Genomic DNA, 23,151 nt, shown 5'->3' on the forward strand with positions numbered 1-23,151 from the left:
ATTGTTAGCGTGTTTAAACAGGTTTTTCAGCCAGTGGGAAAGGGGTACAAGAGAAAGTGGACACTGATCAGCAAGAAGCAGCAATACAAACACTAGAAAAGGAGGATATCTTGATTTTTACAGTTCTGAATCAATTCAAAATTTTAAAGAAACTACATTTCCCGGCTGTTTCCAACACCGATACAGCTGTAGGATGTGTTGATTGTAAGACAAGATTGAAGATAATTTTGTATAGCTGATTAATGCAGTGTACAAAAGAGTCGAAGCATTTTACCACAGAGAGCCTTCCTACAGCTTTAAGTGACAATGGATGGATAAGAACTTGCAGCATTTGAGTATGACAAAAGGATTTAAAAAGTTATTTGTTTAGAAAGTAGATTCATCAGTGCAAATATGAGGTGAGGCATTTTACCAGAGAGCACTCTGACAGCAGACTGGAGCAGATGCTGATTCACCTGATACCTGAAATTTGTATCAAAACACTGGTTTAAAAGTCTTTTTTTGCAGCAGAGATGTTATGCTTTAAATATCATGCAAAAACATGGACAATATATAAATCTACAGGGTCAGTACTTGCTTTTAGGTCAATAACACACAAAAGGGGAAGCCTGGTGGTGTGCAAACGTCTGACGGAAAAACGGTAGAACAGCCATTTTACTGAATCACCGGGGAACAATAACTGGGGGCCGGTCTCATGCAGTCATAAACTATCAGCCAATAGTATGAGGGATCTCTTCTAAACCAATCAGAGCACTGAACACATAATACAAACTGCTAGACTGAAATCTGACCTGAAAACAGTTTTGTACAATTCCAGTACCATTTTATTTTAGAACAGTTTACAAAAAAAATCACACTTTCTTCATTTTTGTACATTTTTCTGATTAAACATGAGGATGACATAAAAAATGATTACGTTCAACACAACAATTCATTTCAAATTTACAAAACGAGTCAAAATCATCACAATATATTTTTTCAAAATTTTTCAGCCCTAGTTTGATCTAATATTGTGTTGGTTATGATATAAAAAGATTTGTTGCTTGTGTTTGTTGGAAAATACATAAGATGAGGAAGTTAAGGAATAATCGCATATCAAATCGCAATGGCAATAATCAAGAATAAAATCGGAATTAGATTTCCCAAATCTTTCAGCCCCAATTCAGAATCAAATAGTGACTCTAGAATCTGAGTCAAGTCATTAAAGATTCACATCTCTGGCTATAGGGGTGTAAATCACCAGTTTCATCCTGATACGATATAAATATTTTGGACAACGCTATAATATTTTCCGGTATCACAAAATCTGCCACGATACGATTTCGATTCAATTCGATACGGGGCCCAGGATTAACATCAGGCAATTTCAAAATAAAAGCATAGCTTGAAGCATTTCGATATTTTGACTTTCCATCGATCTGATTGGATCATCAATCAACCAATCGATATCTTGATATCCACTGATGAATCCTTACACCTTTATCTGGCTAGCACTGTTGCCATTAGCAACCATTACCCAAACCAACTTCCTGTTATTAACCCGCTGATGTTTAATAAGAAGTACTTGATTTTCAGTTTTCTGACAAATTATTGTTATTTGGCTATAGTGTTGGATAAATTTATTTGTAAAAACTGTGTCATTATTTTACTGTCTTTAAATGTAAAGAAATAAGATATTAATATAACACACAATACTTACAAAAAAACAGGAAAAAAAATCAGTTTAAACACAAAAAAAATATGTTTAAATTTATTGTGAGAAGACTTCTAAAAAGTACCTTTTTGAAGCCTTATCAGTCAAATGTCAGATATCACATCCCTATCTGCATTCCCATTATTTTTTCTCCTATAGCAGGGATGTGAACTGTCCCACTGTGCTTCTCTCTGTCTGCTTTCACTGTTTTTCTACCATCACAGTGCAACTGTAATGATGTAACATTGACATCTACACCAAATCTGCTTTCGGACATCATGGTAGCAGATAAACACACATGCACATGCTAACAGTGCACGCACATGCAGGTGCTTGCAGAGCCATGCACAAAATCCAGTACTATAACTGCCATGTCAGTTGCTGCAGAGCCCTATTCAGTCAGAACTGTAAGAGGAGATCCAGGAAGTGTCCCTCTAACTGCTATTTATCACTTTATGCAGACTTAGGTGGAGATGAGGAAACAGTTTCAGGATAGAAATAAGAGGAGATTAAAAACAGCTGTTCTCTGGAGACAGCTTACGCTGTACAAAATGAGGAACACAGAAAGGTCTCAACACAATAACAGAGAAGTAACACAGCATTTCCCCACAGGCTTCCCTCCATGCATCCAGTTATTGTCACAAATCTATAACCGTGTGCTTATCAGTGGGCTCATTCAGTCTGAAGGAGCTGCAGCAGAGACAGCCCGTTTGTCCTACATAATGACTTAATTGAGGTGGTTAACACTTTGAGGATAATGAGAGCCTCTAGACCACAACAGACCCAGAAGTGAGGGCTATGAAATGGAACATCACACACACTCATACACGGACACACATGCGGAGGGAATCAGTGTCGATTATTAATAGCAGTGACGCTAAATGCAGCACTCAACAAAGTCACCGCAGGTCTGTGAGTGACTCAAATATTCTGCTGAATATTGAGTTTACTGCTCCAGGGCTTCATTTTAATTTCACACTTTCAAGTTAATCAGAAAAGAAAGCTTGAAGACCATGTCCGTTGTTTATCCAACAGCAGTGATTGCATTTCTTCTGTAATTTTAAGGTCATTTTCACATTAGGCACAGATGTTCTCCCCCCCTCCCTTGCTGGTCTGCTTTCACACCTCTGTTTTATTTAAAAAGGTGGTGGTAGGCACTGGTTGCTTTGCAAATCCACCAAGAAGAAGAAAGAAAAAACATGGCGATTAATGCCCACTGGACTGTTAATGAGGGAATAGTGATATGAAAAAAGTACGCAAACTTTTACAATAAAACAAATCCATGTAGCAGTTTATAAATCACAATGTGCAAACCTCTGCATGCTGGAGCTTTGTGCACAGGTTTGTTTGATATGGGTTATGACTTTCATAGAGCTTTTTATTTTCTGAAGCTTCATGTTCACAAGAAAAAATCTCAAGGAACAAGTAGACGTTTTACATGAAAATACACACATGATCACATGTGAAATTTTTTTCACATGGATTTGCCCATGCAGGTATGTATTTCTGATGTGTGAATCCCTCATTTCCACTTCACACAGGCTCTGTATTTACTAAAGGTGCCCTTCCTGTGGTAAAACATGGAAACCTGTCCTCACCCTACAAGTGGTTGAAACTTGATACAGTGCCCTCTAGGTGCTCTACCAGTGGTTAAAAGATGCTAAAGTTCCTTTTTGCTGCTCTGTCAGTAGTTAAAACATGATAAAGTGCCTTCCAGTGGTTTAAACATGAAAAATTGCCTTTTAGGGGCCCTGCCAGCAGTTGAAACACAATTTAGTGCCCTCCAGGTGTCCTAGAACATGAAAGGTGCTTTTAAGGTTATCTACCCATGGTTAAAACATTATGAAATGCTTTCTAGGTGACCTTCCATGACTAAAACATGATAAAGTGCTGTCTAGGCACCCTTTGAGTGGTCAAAGCATGATAAACTGCCTTCAAGGTGCCCTATCAGTGCTTAAAACATGATAAAGTGCACCCTAGACACCCTTCTTGTGGTTAAAACATTATAAAGTGCCTTTAAGGCTATCAGTGGTTGAAACATGATGAAGTGCCGTCTAGGCACCCTACTTGAGCCTAGGTGCCATTTAGGTGCCCTTTCGAAGCATCCTTCTGGTTCTTAAAACATAATAATGTGTACCCTAGGCATCTTACTAGTGTTTTAAACATGATAAAATGCCCTCTAGGTGCCTAACCAGTGGTTCAAATATGATAAAGTGCCATCTAGGTACCCTTTGAGTGGTTAAAGCATGATAAACTGCCTTCAAGGTGCCCTACCAGTGCTTAAAACATGATTATGTGCACCCTAGGCAGCCTTCTGGTGGTTAAAACATAAGAAAGTGCCTTTCAGGTGCCCTACCACAGGTAAAAAAAAATGATTAAGTGACATCTAGGCACCCTGCTGGTGGTTTAAACATGATAAAGTGCCATGTAGGTCCCTTACCGGTGATAAAAACATGATAAAGTGCCATCTGGGCACCAAAAACAGGATAAAGTGCCGTCTAGGTACCCTCAAGTTGTTTAAACATGATAAAGTGTAATCTAGGCCAACTACTAGTTGTTAACACTTGATAAAGTGCTGTCTAGGTGCCCTACCAGTGGTTGTAATATGATAATGTGCCCTCTAGGTGCCTTACCAGTGGTTAAAACCAGTGTTAATTTCGTAGGCTAAAACTATGACTAAAAATGTTCATTGACAGCATTTGTATCTATGACAAAAACTAGACTAAGACTAGCCAAAAATAAATCTTTGATGACTAAAACTGAAAAAAAGGTTTGTTTTCTTTAAGATGACTAAAACTAGATTAAATGCAATGTAGTTTTTGTCAGGCATTCAAAATCTGTGATATTTCTCCACTGTGGGTAAATCTGTCATAAAACTATGTACTTCTACCTATTCTGCCCTTTCAGCTGTAGAAAGCAGGGACCCCAGGTTTAGCAGGGTGCAGAGAACACACTGCCATGATTTGGTACCAGATTTAGGCAAGAAAATAAATGCCTGGACTAAAAGCAAAGATGAAAATGTTTTTGAGTTTTTGTCAACTAAAACTAAAAAGGATAGAAATGGCTAAAATGTGACTAAAACTAAAATGCATTTCATTTAAAGACTAAAACTAAGACTAAAATTTAAAAAAACTGCCAAAATTAACACTGGTTAAAACATGATGAAGTGCTGTCCTTTAGGTGCCCAACCAGTGGTTAAACATTTTCAAGTGCCTTCTACACTAGACCCCTAAAACTGGATTCATTTGATTTACTTAAACTCTAGTGTACTACGCACGGTACACAGGAAATGTAGGAAGGTGTTTTTTGTCTTTAACATAATTAAAACTTCTATAGTAGCCTGAATGTAGACTCCACTGTCTGCACAAATGTTGACTCAACTGGTTGCCATGGCAGTCTCTTCTTCTTTGCAGGTTTGGAAAGGTCTCCCTTGAAAAAGAGATCTTTGATCTCAATGGGACTAACCTGGTTAAATAAAATAAATAAAATTAACTAGGCACATCATGCCACCATCTGTATTGGGCAGAATACATGCTCTAGTGTGCCTATGGCTTGGAACAATGTAAGTCTTGTGAAAGCAGACGTGGGAGAAGGGAAGGGGAGACGAGGGAAGGATCGCACTAGGGCCCAAGTTACAGAGTACAAAATTTGGTGAACAATAACCTAACTAATCTCTAAGCTGGGACATCTAGGAATAATCTGTCAATTTTCAGCAAGAAAACTCAGGAACAAGTCAAGATAGTTAGATCATTTGCAAACTTTTCCTCTCATTATCAGAGAGTCCTCTAAAGCCAGCAAAGTCACAGACAGTTCTCAGCATGATCAGTGTGTTTGTCTCACTAACATATTCACACTCACTGGCCCATTGGCTCATCAGGGATCGATGCTGAAGGTGTCACATTACCGCTAATGTAATCAGCAGTTTACCACTGGGAGTAATTACAGAGCAGACAGGAGGCCTGCAGGGCTGCACAGTCCTTGAAGCTGCAGACGCCTCCTGCTGACACACACATCAGCAGCTTGAAACACAACCAGCCACCGGTTCAAACTCTACCAGTCAGTTAGCAAAGGGATGTTTTAGGTCACAGACCCAGATTCTTTCCGAGTCCCAGCAGCCAAATGGGTCATTAGGGAGAGCATCGTCCTCCAGTAAACAGCAGCTGGTTACCTGTCAGAGCAGCTGCTGGAGAAGAAGAGAGGAGAGGGCAATCGGAGTCCAACTTTCCCAAAATAGCAACATAGACATGACGGCACGCATTTACTTGCTTTATGAAGCATTATGTCTTGTTTTTTAACCCCGCGCTCCACTGAGTCGTCTGTTAAAGATTAGAGAGGTTAAAGTCAGGACAGAGGAAGAGGGTTTAGGAGCATCATAAATCTACTTTGTTAAAGGGGAAAATAAACACCACAGACACTAACAAAATATGACAATTGTAAAATTGTTAACCACTAAAAACAACAAGAATTCAGCTGATAGAGATTAGACTTTCTCCACCTCCACACAGAAAACAGAAGTGCAGTCAGATGGCTCTCCCTGAGACTGAAGCTTCACATTTTCCATCTGACTGATCTTTCTATTTAAAAACAAAATGCCTGGACATCCCAGGCTTTTTATAGCACTTGGAGAAGCTCCAGTATGAAGCAACTGCAATGTTGGAACGAGTGTTTAGTGAGGGGTGTTCAGCTGAAAGTGAAGCGAATATTTGACTTTTTTTACAGCATGATTTAGACTGCAGAGATATTTCAGTTCGCTTGCATAACTCTTATCCCTTTGAAAATTAACCCTGCCAGCAACATTGGAGACCAGAACCTGCAAGACCTTGGTCTGCACACATCAAAACTTGGAGATAACATGAGTTATCAATCCTTACATAAAGTCTTGTTGTGTACTGAACAACTTTTTACTGTAATGCTGGGGGAACCATAAGCTCCATGTTTTAAAATCATATGGGTAAATGTTTATTAGTCAAGGCTGGCCATCCAATTTTAAAAACATGGGAGCACAATTGTAGTCTTACCACAAGTGAAAAGGGGATCACCTGAGTTCAGTGAATGCATCTCAAGTGATTGTAGTATAAAGACACCTGTGCCTGGAAGGTTCAGTCACTGGTTCATCAGTATTCCTGGCTACCATTACACCATGAAGACAAAAGAACACTCCAAGTAACTCAGAGAAAAGTTTATTGAAAAGTAGAAGTCAGGGGATGGATACAAAATTTCCAAGGCATTGAACATCCCCCAGAGTTCAGATTCATCTATCATCAAGAAAAAGAAGGAATATGTCACACGTGGCCATCCTCACAAACTCAGTGAGCGTGCAAGAAGGAGAATAGTGGCCACCAAGACACCTATGACTACTCTGAAGGAGTTCCAGGCTTCAGCAGCTGAGAGACTGGGAGAGACTCTGCAGAAAACAACTGCTGGCCAGGTTCTTCATCAGTCAAAGCTTTATGGAAGAGTGACAAAGAGAAAGACACTGTTGAAGAAAAGTCAGATTCAATCTGGACTAGAGTTCACCAAAAGGCATGTGGGAGACTCCATGGTCGGTTGGAATAAAGTCCTTTGGCCCGATGAGACCAAAATAGGGCTTTTTTGGTCATCAGACAAGATGTTTTGTTTGGCAGACACGACCACAAACACACCATCCCCAATGTGAAGCATCATGCTGTGGGGATGCTTCTAGGCAGCCAGGCCTGTAAAAGTAAATGAATGTGGAAAAATACAGGAAAATCCTGACAGGCAAGCCTATTTAGTATGCAAGAGAACTACAGCTTTGAAGATTTGTTTTCCTGCAAGACAGTGACCTGAAGCATACAGCAAAATCAACAGAAGTGTAGGGCCCGATGATTTCCGTGTTAACGGAATCGCGGCATTGGCCAACAAAAACAGAAATTACAATTTCACACGGAAATCGCAGAAATTGAATGAATTTGAGTGAAAATGCTGTGTTTTTAGAAAGAGGAACGTTCATTTGAGGAATAGGTTCTGAGGATCACTACAGCGTGGCACAACTTGTGCCTCACTTCATAAACACTCACCCCGCCCCCTCCTAAACAATATAAAGAATGTCAAAGCAGCTGCATGAAAAACTGGCAAACATCACATAGCTCAACACGGGGCAGTACCGTCGACATAATGTTGCACCTACAAGAAAACTCATCTGTGCTTCAAGTTATTTTACCTCACCTCACCAGAGAGTCACAGAGAGAAAGAGAGAGAGAGGTGTGTCTGAGCACAAGGCACACAGCTGAAGTCACAACTTGAAGACCTACTCACCTCTTGGAGGCTTCAAACTCAAGTCAGACGGACTTGAAGTATTTGAGTATCTATTAGCTTAACAATTCATCCCGTAGATACTGTAGTTCCCTTTGGTTGCTGAACAAGCCAACATGTGTCTGCATTAACGTAGCGATGAGGCAGATGGACAGACAGCAAGGATGGAGAGAGATGAGGAGAGAACTGTTACAGTCAGGAGTAAAAACACAATGCAGCATCAAACTGCATGGACTGTTAAAGACTGAGAGAGTGAAGAACATTTAGGTAACAGGTTTACTTTTAACCATTTAACTTTAATGTTACCTTCTTATTAAGTTAATATCACTGTGTTTGAGAGAAGAGAAGGATTTCTTCATTAACATTATAAACCTTAGTTAGGATGTGATTGTACACATGGACACATCTGACTGTTACACTGGTTAGAACTATTTTATATCAGGGTTATCCAAACAACGGCTCCTGGGCCAACTGTGGCCCCTTTTCAATCAAGTTAAGGTTATTTCTATTTAATTAGTGAACATTTTATTCATTTACATAAACAAGACAATCTCTTTTTATGGTAAAATTAGTGGGAATGTTAAAAAACAGAATTCCAAAAATTAAAACTGAAAGAACAGAAATTGGCAAAAAATAAAACAGATTTCATAGAGCCCTAGAAATGGTTTAAAGACAACAAGGAAAATGTTCTAATAGAGAATTTCTGGCTGGGCTTGAAAAATCTGTTCACGCCAGATCCCTGTACAACCAGACAGAACTTGAGCAGTTTTACAAAGAAGAATGGAGTAAAATAGCAGTGCTGTGATTGCAGCCAAAGGTGCGTCTACTATATACTGACTTGAAGGGGGTTAAAATTGATGCAATCACTTATTTTGCATTACATATTTTTATTTGATTGACTTAACTTTGTAGAAATCTGTTTTCATCTTTAAATAAGAGTTTTTTTGTCAATAAAAGCCAAATTGTTTGGCCACGATTGATTTATAAAATCAGTAAAAAGGTCAAACATCCAAGGGGTTGAGAGCTTTAAACAGGCACTGTAAGTTGGAAAACTTCAGCAGCTCCTTGAGGCAGACCAGGTCCCACCATGATGAGCTCTTAACTCGGATCAGTAGCAGGATTTATCTGATGGACACCAGCAAAAAACATCCTGTTCCTTCCATCTCCACTGACTGACAGCTTCACTTTCACACATCAGCTGGAATCAGGCTTACTGCCACACTATTAGCTGAAACAAACAGAGTTTGATGAAACTGAAGGGATATAAAGATGCTCTAAAACTAAATCATACTGCAGATTTGGAAAAGGTCAGAATTCCTGCTTTGCCAGGTCAGTGTGAAAGACAACAGCAACCTTTCTGTTGCACAGTCATGCCTGAAAATCAAGACACAGTATCACATAATTTCACACCCTGGTTATAAAATGGAAAGTGAAGGCACACTCCAAATCCTCCACTCCAGAGATCCGTGCAGAAACAGGAAGTACCAACTTCAGTTTTCAGCTAATGGTAAGAAACTCTTCATGATTCAACAGGCAGTTTAGTAAGGCTGAAAAACACTCAATCTGAATCAGGAACTGTTTGATAAATGTAGAAGTGAACAAGATTATTTCAACAGCTTTCAAAACCAAATTCAATGTAATGACCCTAGCAAACAAAAACATTTCAGGGAGCTTCCTTCCTATCTTCTGGCTTTTACTAACGTCCCCTCTCAGGAACACATAAAACATCAAAATAATATAGGCAAGAAGTAGCCTACATGAGAAGTGAATCATAAGTGAAACTAAGCTATAGTTTTGTGAGTCCTTGCAGATTTCAGAGTGCTGCAGATGACACCATGTCCATGAAATTATACTTTTCCATTCAAAAGCATGCATAAAGATCAATTCCACATATTCATCAGCTGATTACGAACAAAAAGGCACCAAAGTCTCACCATATGCTGAACTGATCATTGTCCATAAATCCATAGGAATCATATGAAGCTGTCTCGTAAAAACAGCAGACTTCCTACGAGGACTTTGAAGCTTGTGCCGAGTCACGTTACAAGAAGCAACACAGAGGAGTTAATGGCATGAGATGAATTAATGATTCACAAACAGCCTCAACAACATATGACCATAAAAACAGCGCTGAGATTTAAATACTCATCCAGTCTGTACATGCTCTACAACCAAGTCTGCTCCAGCTGGCTCTGCTGTTTACTGACTGTAACTCACATGTCCTCCTGAACTTCTCCACAGGGACAGCTTAAGTATTTATGATATTAGCGTTGATTGGTTTGTGCACTCAAGAGTCTACTAGACGCTTCAAGCAGCATGTGCAGCTTCATTCAGCTGTGTTTACACCTGGATTTTCCCAGCAGCACTGAGATAAAAAAGTGGCATCTGAAGAGCAGTGACATATTTACAGTTTTGTCTTTGCTGACGGAGTACACACAGACCGACATCTATGCCTCTCATAAATATGCCTGTAAACACAGCTAAAGCTGAGTTGATAGTAACAGGTAAACCATTCAAAGTTAAGGCAGAGGCTGGGGATGCAAAGTGGGATTGCACTCTTCCTGGTAGTGATCATTTAGACTGACTGGCTCAGATAGCCTTGAAACAAGCTTTGCTATAAAGTTTATTCAGAACATAAATAGAGTTTATTAGCAGGCATCATCATGAAGGAGAACCTAATAATTCTCGATACACATTTATGTTGAGAACATCACTATAATGCATTAATGTAGTCAGTCAAACTAATATGCCAACATTTAACTCACTAACATGTGCATCATGGTGATGGAGGATGAGTGGTACAAGTCACTGGCCTCCTTGCAGAACCCCACTGGACAACTTGGCTCATGCCGCTTCATGCCAGAAGCCACTTCTTGTCTCCTAAAGCACACTGATGATGCACACTCTGGATAGCTCAGACAAATATATTTTGCTAAGAACAAGTCTTATTGCTGTTGGGATATTATCAACAAAATCCAAAACTTATATAAACTTTTGACTCATGCTACAGGAAAACAAAAGCATGAGTCCAAAGCTAGTCGTCCTACACTTCTGAGGGATGTAAACAATCACAGAGGGCATGCTGCTGACACCAAACAGTCCGTTAAATCCTCTGCTACTTGTCGTGCTCAAAGTTATCCCACCTTTCAAAACAAAGATTTGACGGAAGACTTTACACCTACTAGGTGGTACGTGTATCTAAGTTACAACTTAAGTCTACTCTAAAAGTGTCAAAGCTGGTGCAACACTTGAAATGTGAGTAAATCATAACCTCTGTAAGTAAGAACTTGAATTTAGATGAAGTTGTGTTTTAGCCTGCACAGTGCTGGAAGTTTTTTCTGTTATTATTTCAATTTTTTCTGAGCTGCAAATCTGGAAATATGTAGCACTTGGCTTTAAAAACAGACATTTTGTTTTCGAAATAAACATAATTTAGTAGAATGTACACTTAAATCTTCTTGGTGCTCTAATAGAGTGTTTCCCTACATTTGGGTGATGTCTTCAAGTCTGTGTCTTCTTATCTTAAATTCTGGATTGATAATTCTTTGACTTTTAATCTTCATACTAAGCAGTTTGGGTTTGCGGCTGGGTTATTATTGTTCAAAGAAGCTCCCTGGGTTGGTCAAGCAGCTGCTTTGACTTTCCAGGAAGCACATATCAAGAAACCCCCATATGGATAGATACATTTATGACAATGTATACTGAAAATAATTAAAATTAATTTAGAATCAATTAGTTCATAGTAGCATGAATATTAATATGAGGATGCTCAAGATTTAAGCTATAAGGGAGGCAGCTGGGGTGGGGGAGGTGAAGCTGTCCCAACAGCAGCAGCATTAATACAAGCAGGGATTAGTGAGAAGTACGTCATGTCTAAATGGGCCGCTGTGTTAAGAGGAAGAGCTGTGATTGGCTGTGGAAGGCAATAAATGGTATCAGCTCGCCATAAGTTAAGAAAAACATACAGAAAACACAAAAAGGAGAATTTTTGTAAACCAGTCAAAAAAAAAAAATCAACACTTGAATGTTTGCATAAGGTGCATAAATTTCTACTGCAAAAAAGAATGTATTAAACTGGTATTTTGGCATGTTTCAAGTTAAAGGAATATTGCAACTATTACAATATTACTGTAAAATTGCAAGCTATATTGCAATTTAAACTTATTTGCAATAAATTGTGCAACCGTTGTGGCGGTATGAGGACTGTTCTGAATTTATTGTTCAAAAGCACAAAAATGTGACAGTGAAGTTTTAACTGTGCTCAGGTCAGAGACAACTTTCTGCTGCTGTGAACTCTGCATCAAATCTTTTCAAACACCAGCAAAGGCAAGGCTAGTTTCATTAGAATTTTTTAAGTGATTCTTTTCAAAAGTCATGTCTGATTTCCGTTAGTTAATTTTCAGTTAATTTTTTTATCATTACTTTTGCCAGTTTCAGGTTAATTCAGTGACCCCTGTGTTTTCCTCTGTTTAACAGAAAGGTACCAATAGTTTTGTCCACGTGTGTATTTGGCTAAGTTTCCTCACCCTGACGTTATGAAGTTGTGCACTCGCCACCGCTGCAGTTGCATAACTACGGTGACAGACAACAGAAGCACCCAAATGCCAGCAGTGACAGTGAACGCATCACTGCACTTTTTCTGAACTCTAATCTTCACGTCAACGTTTACAGCAGCCTAAACTCTGACATGAAACACAACACTGTCGTGTCATTTCTTCGGCATATTTACACACATACCCACTGTCTCTGTCACACAGCTTACCAGCTGGCATCCTGCTCTAATGTTCCGCAGTTCCTCTTCTGAGCTCAGACTGGTCCAGGGTTAGTTAGCCTCCATGTAGCTTCTCCTGCCGTTTCACTTCACCTGGAACAGGAACGACGACTCTGTTAACATTTAAAGGTTAATGACTCCAAACGAGGAATATCAGAGTCGGTTTAAGTCAGAGCAGTGAGATAGAAATCCTCATTAACGAGCTAAAGCTGCTCGTTGTCACACTACCGTACAGTCTGTGAACGTCACACTCAGAGTACAGAATTAGCCTGAGAAGCTAACTGCTCAGTTAGCGTCCAAACAGAGAGAGGACAGACAGACGTTAGAGTCATTAGAGGGACATGAACGGTGGACATACCTGTAGGTAAACAGCAGACGGGCAGATTAACTCCCACACATTACTACAGTGCTCCCTGCTTTACGGTGACAAAGTGAAAACACGGAAGTGTGCAGCAGCTTCAGAGAGAGCAGACACACTCCGCTAATTATAGCTGCAGGCTGCAGGCTGCACCAAGGTGTACTGTCACTGTGATTAGATCCACTGCACAGGCGTGGGAGTGGGCATGTGGAGCCCAAATACCCGGGACGATTACCTTTATTATTTAGGATTTTTTTTTTTTTTTTTTTATATAACATGCACATTTTTTGAACATTTGAGGAAATTAATAGCCATTCTCATACTCCCAAATTTGGCTTTTATTGTCTAATAAATAGACTTCTCCAACTTTGAAGGCATTGTTTACTGATAATTTAAAGTCAGCTTTCACTCATGTTGTACAGTCTCTCCCAGCCACTCTTTTTCAACCCCATTTCCAAAAAAGTTTGGGCGCTTTGCAAAAGATAAATAAGAACAGGATGCAATGATTTTAAAATCTCATAAATCCATAATTATTCAAAAAAGAACATAACATATCAGAAGCTGACAGACATTTTACCATTTCAAGAAAAATATTAGCTCACTTTGAATTTGACTGAAGCAGAACATCTCAAAAATGTAGGGACAGGTTATCATTACAGAGCATCCACTCCTCTTTTAACAGCAGTCTGGGAGCTGAGGAGATTTGGGAGAGGAATGTTGTCCCATTCTTGTCTGTTTGATTCTAGCTGCTCATCAGATGTTGAAACTGAGATATACACTCATTTTGAATTTGACTGAAGCAGAACATCTCAGAAAAGTAGGGACAGGGCAACAAAAGCTGAGGAAGTAAGCAGTACTAAAGAAAAACAGCTGGAGGAGCACTTTAATTAAGTTAACATCTGTAATATGAAGGTGTAAAAGGAGCATTTAGGAGAGGCAGAGTCTCTCTGAAGGAAAGATGGGCAGAGGTTCACTAATCTCGGAAGAACAGTGTCTAAAAATTGTGGATTAAGTTAAGGAAATGGAGACCAGTTGATGGAGTTTTGGGAGAGGAATGTTGTCCCATTCTTGTCTGCTGTAGGATTCTAGTTGCTCAGCACTCTAGGATTTTTCATTTTGTGATGCACCAAGGGTTTTCTGTTGGTGAAAGGTCTGGACTGCCGGCAGGCCGGTTCAGCACTCTTCTCCTGTGAAGCCATGCTGTTGTGACGGATGTGGTATGTGTTTAAGCATCGTCTTTACCTTTCCTGAAGAAGACGTCTGGATGGGAGCATATGTTGTTATAAAAGCTCTCTCTTCTTCTCAGCATTGGTAGTGTCTTTCTAGATGACCACAGCATATGCACTGATGCAACCCCATGCCATCAGTGTTGCAGGGTTTTGATTCCAGTACGGAATCATGACTGTTTTAAACGCAGTGACAGCTGAGAGTCCAAAAATCACGAGTACCCAATTTTGGCCTTTCGCCTTGTCCCTTGCTCACAGAGATTTCTCCAGATTCTATGAACTTTTTGGTGATTTTATTTACCAGCCCCATCGTCCCTGGAAGAGGTTACAGTGTCCAATTTTGCACAAAGCATCATATACTGTCCAGATGAACATTTTAGGGAGGTTTTGTACACACTACTTACATTAAAGCACAGATCTCTCTACGAGAACAGTTTTATTTTCAATTGAACTAATTTTGAAGGTAATTTTTTCACAATAATTTATAAAATACCATGTAAAAATGCCAAAGATTCTTTCTGTTTTGGAAAGGGTCCTACAACCCCTGTGTAGTGTCTTGCAAGCCCCCTAGGGTCCCTGAATCCCTCTTATGAGAGCCATTGCTGTAGATGGTGGGATACTCAAAGGCTGCAGGTTTACATTGAGAAATATTTTCAGAAATTGATCCACAACTTTTAGGTGCAGTTTTTCACAGATTGGTGAACCTCTATCTCTGCTTCTGAGAGACTCTGCCTCTATTAAATGATCCTTTTATACCCTGTCATGTGACTGACCTGTTGCCAATTAACCTAATTAGTTGTGAAATTCTCTTCCAGCTGTTTTTCATTAATATCCCTTACTTTTCCAGCTTTTATTGCCCATCCCAACTCTTTTGAGATGTGTTGCTGCCATCATAATAAAAATGAGCTAACATTTTTCATGAATGGTAAAATGTCTCAGTTTCAACACTGATACGTCCTTTATCTTCTACCAGGAATAAAATACGGGTTTTTGAGATTTGCAAACCACTGTACTTTGTTTTTATTTACATTTTAATGCCCCAGCTTTTTTGGAAAAGGGGTTGTATTGATGAGCTTAAAAAATACAGGGGAACAGCACAGTGTAGGGAGTGACACCAAAATTGATACATGGCAATTTGCTTGATCGTTGCACAGGCGGAGTATGTGGAATTTGAGGGTTAGTGTTCTGAGCATGCTCAGCATAGCAGAGGTGGTTTATGTTTTCACCACTCAGTATAGCAGTGTTTCTCAAGTGGAATGGAAGCACACATTATTGCTGTACAACAACTTAAGTTACTGTAACATGTCTTAAAGAGGCTGTTCGGTATGGATGTGGATTTGGTGTGCCTTGAGATTTTGGCTTGATCTTAGATGTGCCTTGGGCAAATACATGTTGAAAACCCAAAGTTCCTTACTCATCAGCTGGTAGCCTGAAAAAGGTTTCCTAGAAACTAAACTGCAAGTAGGGAGCCTTGCCTACCAGTGCAGTGGAGGTTGACATGCTTCTGTGAATAAACCAGTTCTCCAGCAGTGGTCTTAAACTGGGACAAGGATAGTTGTCCAGTTATAAGACCTGATAGAGCCTAGCTGCTCATGTGAACGTATTGAGTGCTTTGTAGTTCAGTGGGTTGATCAGTAAATCTTCTATGTTTAGGCCACTTGTGCTAAATCTGTGCACACTCTTGATGTATGTAATCTCATTAGAACCACTGGACTGAATCTTCCACTTTGTTATTGTAATGCAGAAAACAAATGTGCCTGGTGCATCATTAATGAGGACGTATTGTCATTAAGATCACCACTGAGACCGAAAGTGTCCAGCAGACGTTAATTACCCAGACCGGGACTAAAAATATCCCCCACAGCTGATGTTTGAAAGTGTGCTGCTTGTGCTTTTTAAGCTCTTAAGGACCTTTGCCGGGCCGGTCAGTGGACTCAGATCTGATTAAAGGCTTTAACCTCACAGATGGTGTGCCAAGCGTCTGTTTGAGTCAACTGCAGCCAACACTCCCACTTGACAACAAAAACCCAACAATGTGGGGGAAAACATCATTTCTCTGTAATCAACTAATGCAGGGATGTTCACATGAAGCCGATGTGCACAAGGGTTAAAAATAAAGCAGAGGGAAGGGGGTTAATGTCGTCTTTAATGCCCAAACATCAACAGATTATGCAGTCAGACAGCAGTGAGCAGACAGGAACACGGTGGCTTTATTTAGTCACATTCATGTTACATAACCAGGAAGGTGTTTCTCTCTGCTTAATGAGATGTATTTACAGTTCAAACAAGACGAGAGTGAGCATTTTACACATTTCAAATTCTAAGAAATCAGATATAAATCAAACAGTGTGAAAAGAATGGGGTGATTTGCTTTTAACTCAGTGATGGAAAAAATAACAAAAATACCTCCCAAAAGGGAAAAAGATCAGCTTTATTGATCATTAGTTTGAGCAGTTTAGGAGTCAGAATAGATATCTTGCACCAAAGCCAGTCTTAGGGCTGCACATTGGAGCAGGGATTAGCACTACTGCCTCACAGCAAGCAGCTGCTTTTGACTGACTGGTGACCAACCCAGGGTCCAGCCTCAGTTTCCTGCACACCTCAATGGAATAAGTGTAGAAGATAATGAATGCATTTTTAGATATTCAATGTTGAGGTAATCATAGACTCTATACATTTTTGGAAAGTCTGAGTTATGTCCCCTCATCTGTGGTGATCAGGAGTTTGGCCTGAACTATCACAATTCAGGGGTCATGGTTGGTTACACACTGAAAAAGTCTGAATGGAGAAAATTATCAAACAACAGTAATCTCATGCCATTCTAGTTGGCGGCAACCCTCTTGACTGTTTTCTAACTACTATCATTGAACAGCAAATGAATGAAAAAGCAGGCGCAACTAAACATGCAAAGAAGAAGAGTGGCACTCAGAAGCAAAGCAGAGGAGCTACTCAAGCTACAAGACCTCCCCTCTTCTCAACTTCACAGCACTGTTTGTGAAAAGCCACTGGATGTGAAAGTGGAGAGGGTTGAAAACTTTGCCAATGCCGATAGATTTGAAGGCTATAGGCAGATATGCAGAAGTAGAGAAGAGCCTCTGAAGAGCCACATGTGGCTTGAGAGTTGCAGGTTGAATATCACTGGGCTAGAGAGGGGTGTTTTGTAAAGACAGATTTCCAACATTAAAAAAAAATTGGTTTTTGCATTAATAAATTTGATCTAAAAAGCCTTTAAAAGTATTATCCCTCCTACCTTCCCTTAGAACTTTTGTCAACCCCCATGTCTCTGTCAAAAAGGTTTTGTCTTGCTGGCATGTGCATGAACTCATTTTCATTACAAATGCAACTTTTATTAATAAATACAACAGTCTGCAGAATTCATAAACAGATTTAATGAATGTATTTATTGCAATATATGATTAATAACTGCAGGGGGTGTTTTTGATATTTGCAGTCAAAAATCTTCATCACTAAACTCTCAGGAAATGACTGCTACAGTTTATTAAAAGAGAGGGAAGTCATAAACATGAACGTCTCCAGTTTTCAGCTCACGTCTGAAATAAACCAGTTAAAGACGAGCTGAGAGGACAAACTGATACTTGATGTTGTTTCAGCTCAGAGGCAGCAGAGGCACTGATACTCGGCTGAATATTGACGAGTGTAATCAGCAAACAGGTGAAGTCAATGAAACGTTCAAACACTCCGAGTTTCCTCATTAGCGGGAAAATGGCTGCTGATTGTTTGTCTGCTTTGGGAAGTGTCGGTGCAATCTGTTAGGAGCAGTTTACTTCTTGATGAGTGGATTAAAAAAAAAAAAATAGAGACTCTTCATCATGTAGAGAAACCTGCAGGATTGTAGGTGAAAATACACTGGCTTTGTATTTTGTCTGGTGATCCAACTCGTGCAAAATTAACTAATGGTTCAATTAAACTATATGGATGATACTGTATTTAAAAATTTGTTTTTTAAATATGGATTAACATGTGTGACCAAATGTGCATAATATTCGGTTTTTTGAAGACTCTATATTGAACAACCACAACCATAACTTTATTCCAACACAGAATAATCTGCAAGAATCTAAAACATTCAAGCTAATGTCTGTAGCATGGCATGCACATGATACAGACTCAAATACATTTCATTATTATTTATTCTGCAGCCCTTTCCTCTCTGACTGACTCTATCCATTTTGACCAAATTTGTAGTCCAGGCTGTATCGCACAATCAGAAATAAGCAGAGAAATCCATATCCACTCCAGAGGTATAAGGCTCTTATCAGATGATGATTTCTGGTTATTTCAAAACAGTTATGAGATTGGTCCCCTATTATTTCATTTTACAAACCTGATTTTTTTAGTATCAGACTACCAGTGAAAAGCTTCAGAGGACAGTGAATGAGGATAATAAAATAATCCCTCCATTATATGAATCTATAGAGGAAAGAACGTTCTCATCATTTACTGAAACACTTTGTTCAAGTGCACTTGTATTTGCTTCAAAGCTTTAAGAGAGAATCATTCACTCTAAAGGGAATAAAAGACTGTGCATTAAATAATACCTTCAATCAATCTGTCTCTCACTTAAAACATCACCCTCGCTCACGCTCCTCCGCGTGCTGTCCAGAGGTGGAGGTGAAAAGTGCTGTGGAAAGCCTCGGTTTGCACTTCAAAGGGCTGTGTGGGAGGAAGACAGCTGCCCATCGTGAGCTGCAGCCCAGTCATGGAAGCAGCGACTGCTGGAGTTTAACCTCCACTGAAATGACCTTGGCGCCCCACATACATCAGATCAACTCTGACCGACGTTTTACACCCAGCCGGAGGGAGGCGGGACGTTTTGTTGGACAGGTCAGCTGTCCCAGAGAAAAGATCAATATGTTGTACGGCCTTCATGTTTTTTTCCCAGGAGGGGGAGGAGATGGGAGGATTTAGAAGCTGAAAAGGACCATCTAGGTACCAGTATGAATAAATGATCAAGCTGCTTTCATGTTGTGTTTAGAGATTCCTTTTAAATGTAAAATGTTTTGTTTTTTTTCCTGGGGGGGGCAACTTCAGTGGTTAAAGAATGACATCAGTTCAATTTCCTTTCAATTCCTTCCAGCTACAGTGCCTATGAAAAGTTTTCCCCTCCTTGGATGTTTTACCATTTTATTGGTTTAATAAAGCAACAAAATGATGATCACCAATCAATATCATCTGGTTTTATTTTATTCAAAAAACGTAGAAAGTTTCACAATTATTGAAAGGTGGATCAACTGAGTGTAGTGAATGTGTCTCAGGTGATTGTAGTATAGAGGCATCTGTGTCTGGAAAGTCCAGATACGGGTTCATCAGTATTCCTGGCTACCATTACACCATGAAGGCAAAAGAACACTCAAAGAAGAGGAATTACAAGCTTCAGCAGCTGAGATAGGAGGGACTCTGCAGAGAACAACTGTTGGCCGGGTTCTTTACCAGTCAAAGCTTTGTGGGAGAGTGGCCAAGAGAAAGACACTGTTGAAGAAAACTGGACTAGACAGACCCGGCAGCATGGGGGGGCATTGGGGGGCGGTGCCCGCCCACGGAGTCAGCCGCACCCGCCCTGGGACCTGAAGCTGTCCATATTTGAGTTTTGTTGTTTTTGTCAGAGTAGCCATCTTCTATTAACCTTGCAAAGCAGATAGAGACGCCCGTTTCCTTGTTTCTCACTGGCAAATCCATCTTGCAAAGCTTCCATCTGAACCGTTTAGGCCCGGTTAGAAAGTGGCAGGACCAACCAGCAATGAGGGGCAGTACTTTCAGGCGCAGCAGAGTCATGACTTTAACAAGCAGCAGCAAGAGCTGGTGCAGTTATGGAGGAAGAGATTAGCATGGATGCTGCTCAAGTGCCAGTTTTATCAGAGCTTGAAAACATTTCTAGATGGATGTGTGATCCTACAATTCAACCAATCCAACCAACAAACAAAGGCAATGTGCCAGACAATTACAAACAGAGGGGGGCGGGTCACTGAGTCATACTGAGTCACATTTTAATGGCGTTCACCATTGCTAGTGCGCAGTGAACTGAACATGGATACCCGGAATTATTTCCAAAAAATACAAAAGTACCAAGGACAAGTGACGACGTGGAGGGGAGTGAGCAGAGAGCAGCACCATACAGCTACACCTTTATTGGAAACATAAGCACCGAAGTCAACAGCCACACTGGTGTAAACATTCATGCTAGGAGGGTTAGCTACAGCAGCTAGGGAGCACAAGGAGCAACGCCAAGCAGCGTAACTCATCTGCATGGAAGAAACGTGACAACGTCAACAACAACAACACCATGGAGATTCACGGTAACATTACAGCTGCGAGGAACAGCAACAGGCCATTGCAGCCTAGTGACCCTGGCACAGAAAAGCCCCAAAGACCACTCATGCAGAGCTTTCCTCCTTTTCTCTAGGAAAAAAGGTCATTCTGCAGTTCCTGGTATGATATCGACACATAGCACTACACTACTGTTTTTTGTTTGTTTTTTTAGATTTTGGGATGAACTGCCCCTTTTTAGTGAGAGAAAAATGATTTCTCAGCACTGTAGAAGTGGCTACAATGTCACTGTTCAGCCTGAAGCAAATAAAATTAAGGTTTAAAAGCCCCCCCCCCCCCCAAAAAAAAAAACAAAAAAATGTAGTGCCCCCCTCTAATTTGTTTCTGCAAAAGGCATGTGGGAGACTCCATGGTGAAGAGTCGAAAGTTCTTTTGTATGATGAGATCAAAATGGTGCTTTATGGCCATCAGACAAGACGCCAAACACTGCACATCACCACAAACACACCATCCCCACTATGAAACATGGTGGTGGCAGCATCATGCTGCAGTGATGCTTCTCAGCAGCCAGCCCTGGTCGGCTTGTAAAAGTAGAGGGTAAAATGAATGTGGCAAATTATAGGAAAATCCTGGAGGACAATTTTATTCAGTCTGCAACAGAATTAAAGCTTGGGAGATTTATTTTCCAGCAATGGCAGAAAGAATACGGCTCAAGCAGTGGTTCTCAACTGGTGGACCCAAAAGTGGGTCACGAAGCTCTTTCCAAAGGGGTCACAAGGAAAAAAATGAGGCAGAAATTCTATTTACAGAAGCCCTAAGTAGACATAGGGTTAATTTATAAATGTTTATTAAATAATTGTTTTAAGCTTTCTACTCATTTGTCTCTTTTTCTTTAGATAACACTTCTGGTTTTCCAAAAATAACGAGGAACTCTTTAGGACATTACAAAATATCTATGCTGTATTGAAAAAAATTGAGTAAAATAAGATGCATGCACGTGTTTTCTTCTGTAATGGTGCACATTAATCCTCTTTTTCCTCAACTAGTTGAGAACAACTGGTTTAAAGACAACAAGGTAAATGTTCTTGAGCAGCCAAGTCAAAGCCAAGACCTTAATGTGATAGAGAATTAGAGAATCTGAAAAAAGACTGTTCACGCCCAGTCCCTGTGCAACCTATCCACACAGACTCAGTGCTGTGACTCTATAAATATTGACTTTTAGGGAGTGAATATTCCGGATGACTATAACAAATATTACAATCCTGATATGATGTTTTAAGGCGCCAAAGATCACAGCAGAGTTGTGTCTAGACCTGACAAACCTGCAGATCAACTCCATGAATGATTAGAGCTTATTTAATCTCTTTCAGGACGTTGGTTACACCCAGGGCAAACAAATAAAATGAGGATGGGCGTGAAGAGCAGATGAGGAACCATAAAAGAAATGAGCACCGTTGCAATGCATCAGCATCCGCAAACCGACCATTATTCATGAATTATTTGCCTTGCTATATTCTCGTTTGCTCACTCAGTTACTCTCAAAATGACCATAAAGTACTAAATTCAGGTTTAATGTGCTCATTTCCTCCATTTTTAATTGTTTTTTAGAGATACACTATATTGCCAAAAGTATTCACTCACCCATCCAAATTACTGAAATCAGGTGTTCCGATCACTTCCATGTCCACAGGTGTGTAAAATCAAGCACCTAGGCATGCAGACTGTTCCTACAAACATTTGTGAAAGAATGGCTCGCTCTCAGGAGCTCAGTGAATTCCAGCGTGGTACTGTGATAGGATGCCACCTGTGCAACAAGCCCAGTGGCGAAATTTCCTCACTCCTAAATATTCCACAGTCAACTGTCAGTGGTATTATAACAAAGTGGAAGCAATTCGGAACGACAGCAACTCAGCCACCAAGTGGTAGGCCACGTAAAATGACAGAGCGGAGTTAGCGGATGCTGAGGCGCATAGTGTGCAGAGGTCATCAACTTTCTGCAGAGTCAATCACTACAGACCTCCGAACTTCATGTGGCCTTCAGATTAGCTCAAGAACAGTGGTAGAGAGCTTCATGGAATGGGTTTCCATGGCCGAGCAGCTGCATCCAACCACACATCACCAAGTGCAATGCAAAGCGTCGGATGCAGTGGTGTAAAGCACGCCGCCACTGGACTCTAGAACAGTGGAGATGCGTTCTCTGGAGTTTCTGGGTTTGGCAGTTGCCAGGAGAACGGTACTTGTCTGACTGCATTGTGCCAAGTGTAAAGTTTGGTGGAGGGGGATTATGGTGTGGGGTTGTTTTTCAGGAGCTGGGCTTGGCCCTTTAGTTCCAGTGAAAGGAACTCTGAATGCTTCAGCATACCAAGAGATTTTGGACAATTCCAGCTTTGTGGGAACAGTTTGGGGATGGCCCCTTCCTGTTCCAACATGACTGTGCACCAGTGCACAAAGCAAGGTCCATAAAGACATGGATGAGAGAGTTTGGTGTGGATGAACTTGACTGGCCTGCACAGAGTCCTGACCTCAACCCGACAGAACACCTTTC

General features: G+C 40.3%; 1 protein-coding gene across 3 annotated transcripts in view; it reads right to left on the reverse strand.

Moving 5' to 3' along the window:
- efr3a (EFR3 homolog A (S. cerevisiae)) overlaps positions 1-13,247 on the reverse strand; it is a 172,027-nt gene extending 158,780 nt beyond the window's left edge. The window contains exons 1-2 of one of the 3 annotated variants that reach the window (XM_041803480.1): positions 13,096-13,247; positions 12,729-12,830 (exon numbers count right to left, since the gene is read on the reverse strand). In XM_041803480.1, coding sequence (XP_041659414.1) covers positions 12,729-12,738 — 10 coding nt within the window. In that variant the 5' untranslated portion in view covers positions 12,739-12,830; positions 13,096-13,247. The other 2 variants (XM_041803481.1, XM_041803482.1) reach the window with 2 other exon arrangements.
- Positions 13,248-23,151: the final 9,904 nt, after the last annotated feature.

Source organism: Cheilinus undulatus, linkage group 13, assembly GCF_018320785.1.
Source record: "Cheilinus undulatus linkage group 13, ASM1832078v1, whole genome shotgun sequence".
In the NCBI taxonomy this organism is placed as follows: domain Eukaryota; kingdom Metazoa; phylum Chordata; class Actinopteri; order Labriformes; family Labridae; genus Cheilinus; species Cheilinus undulatus.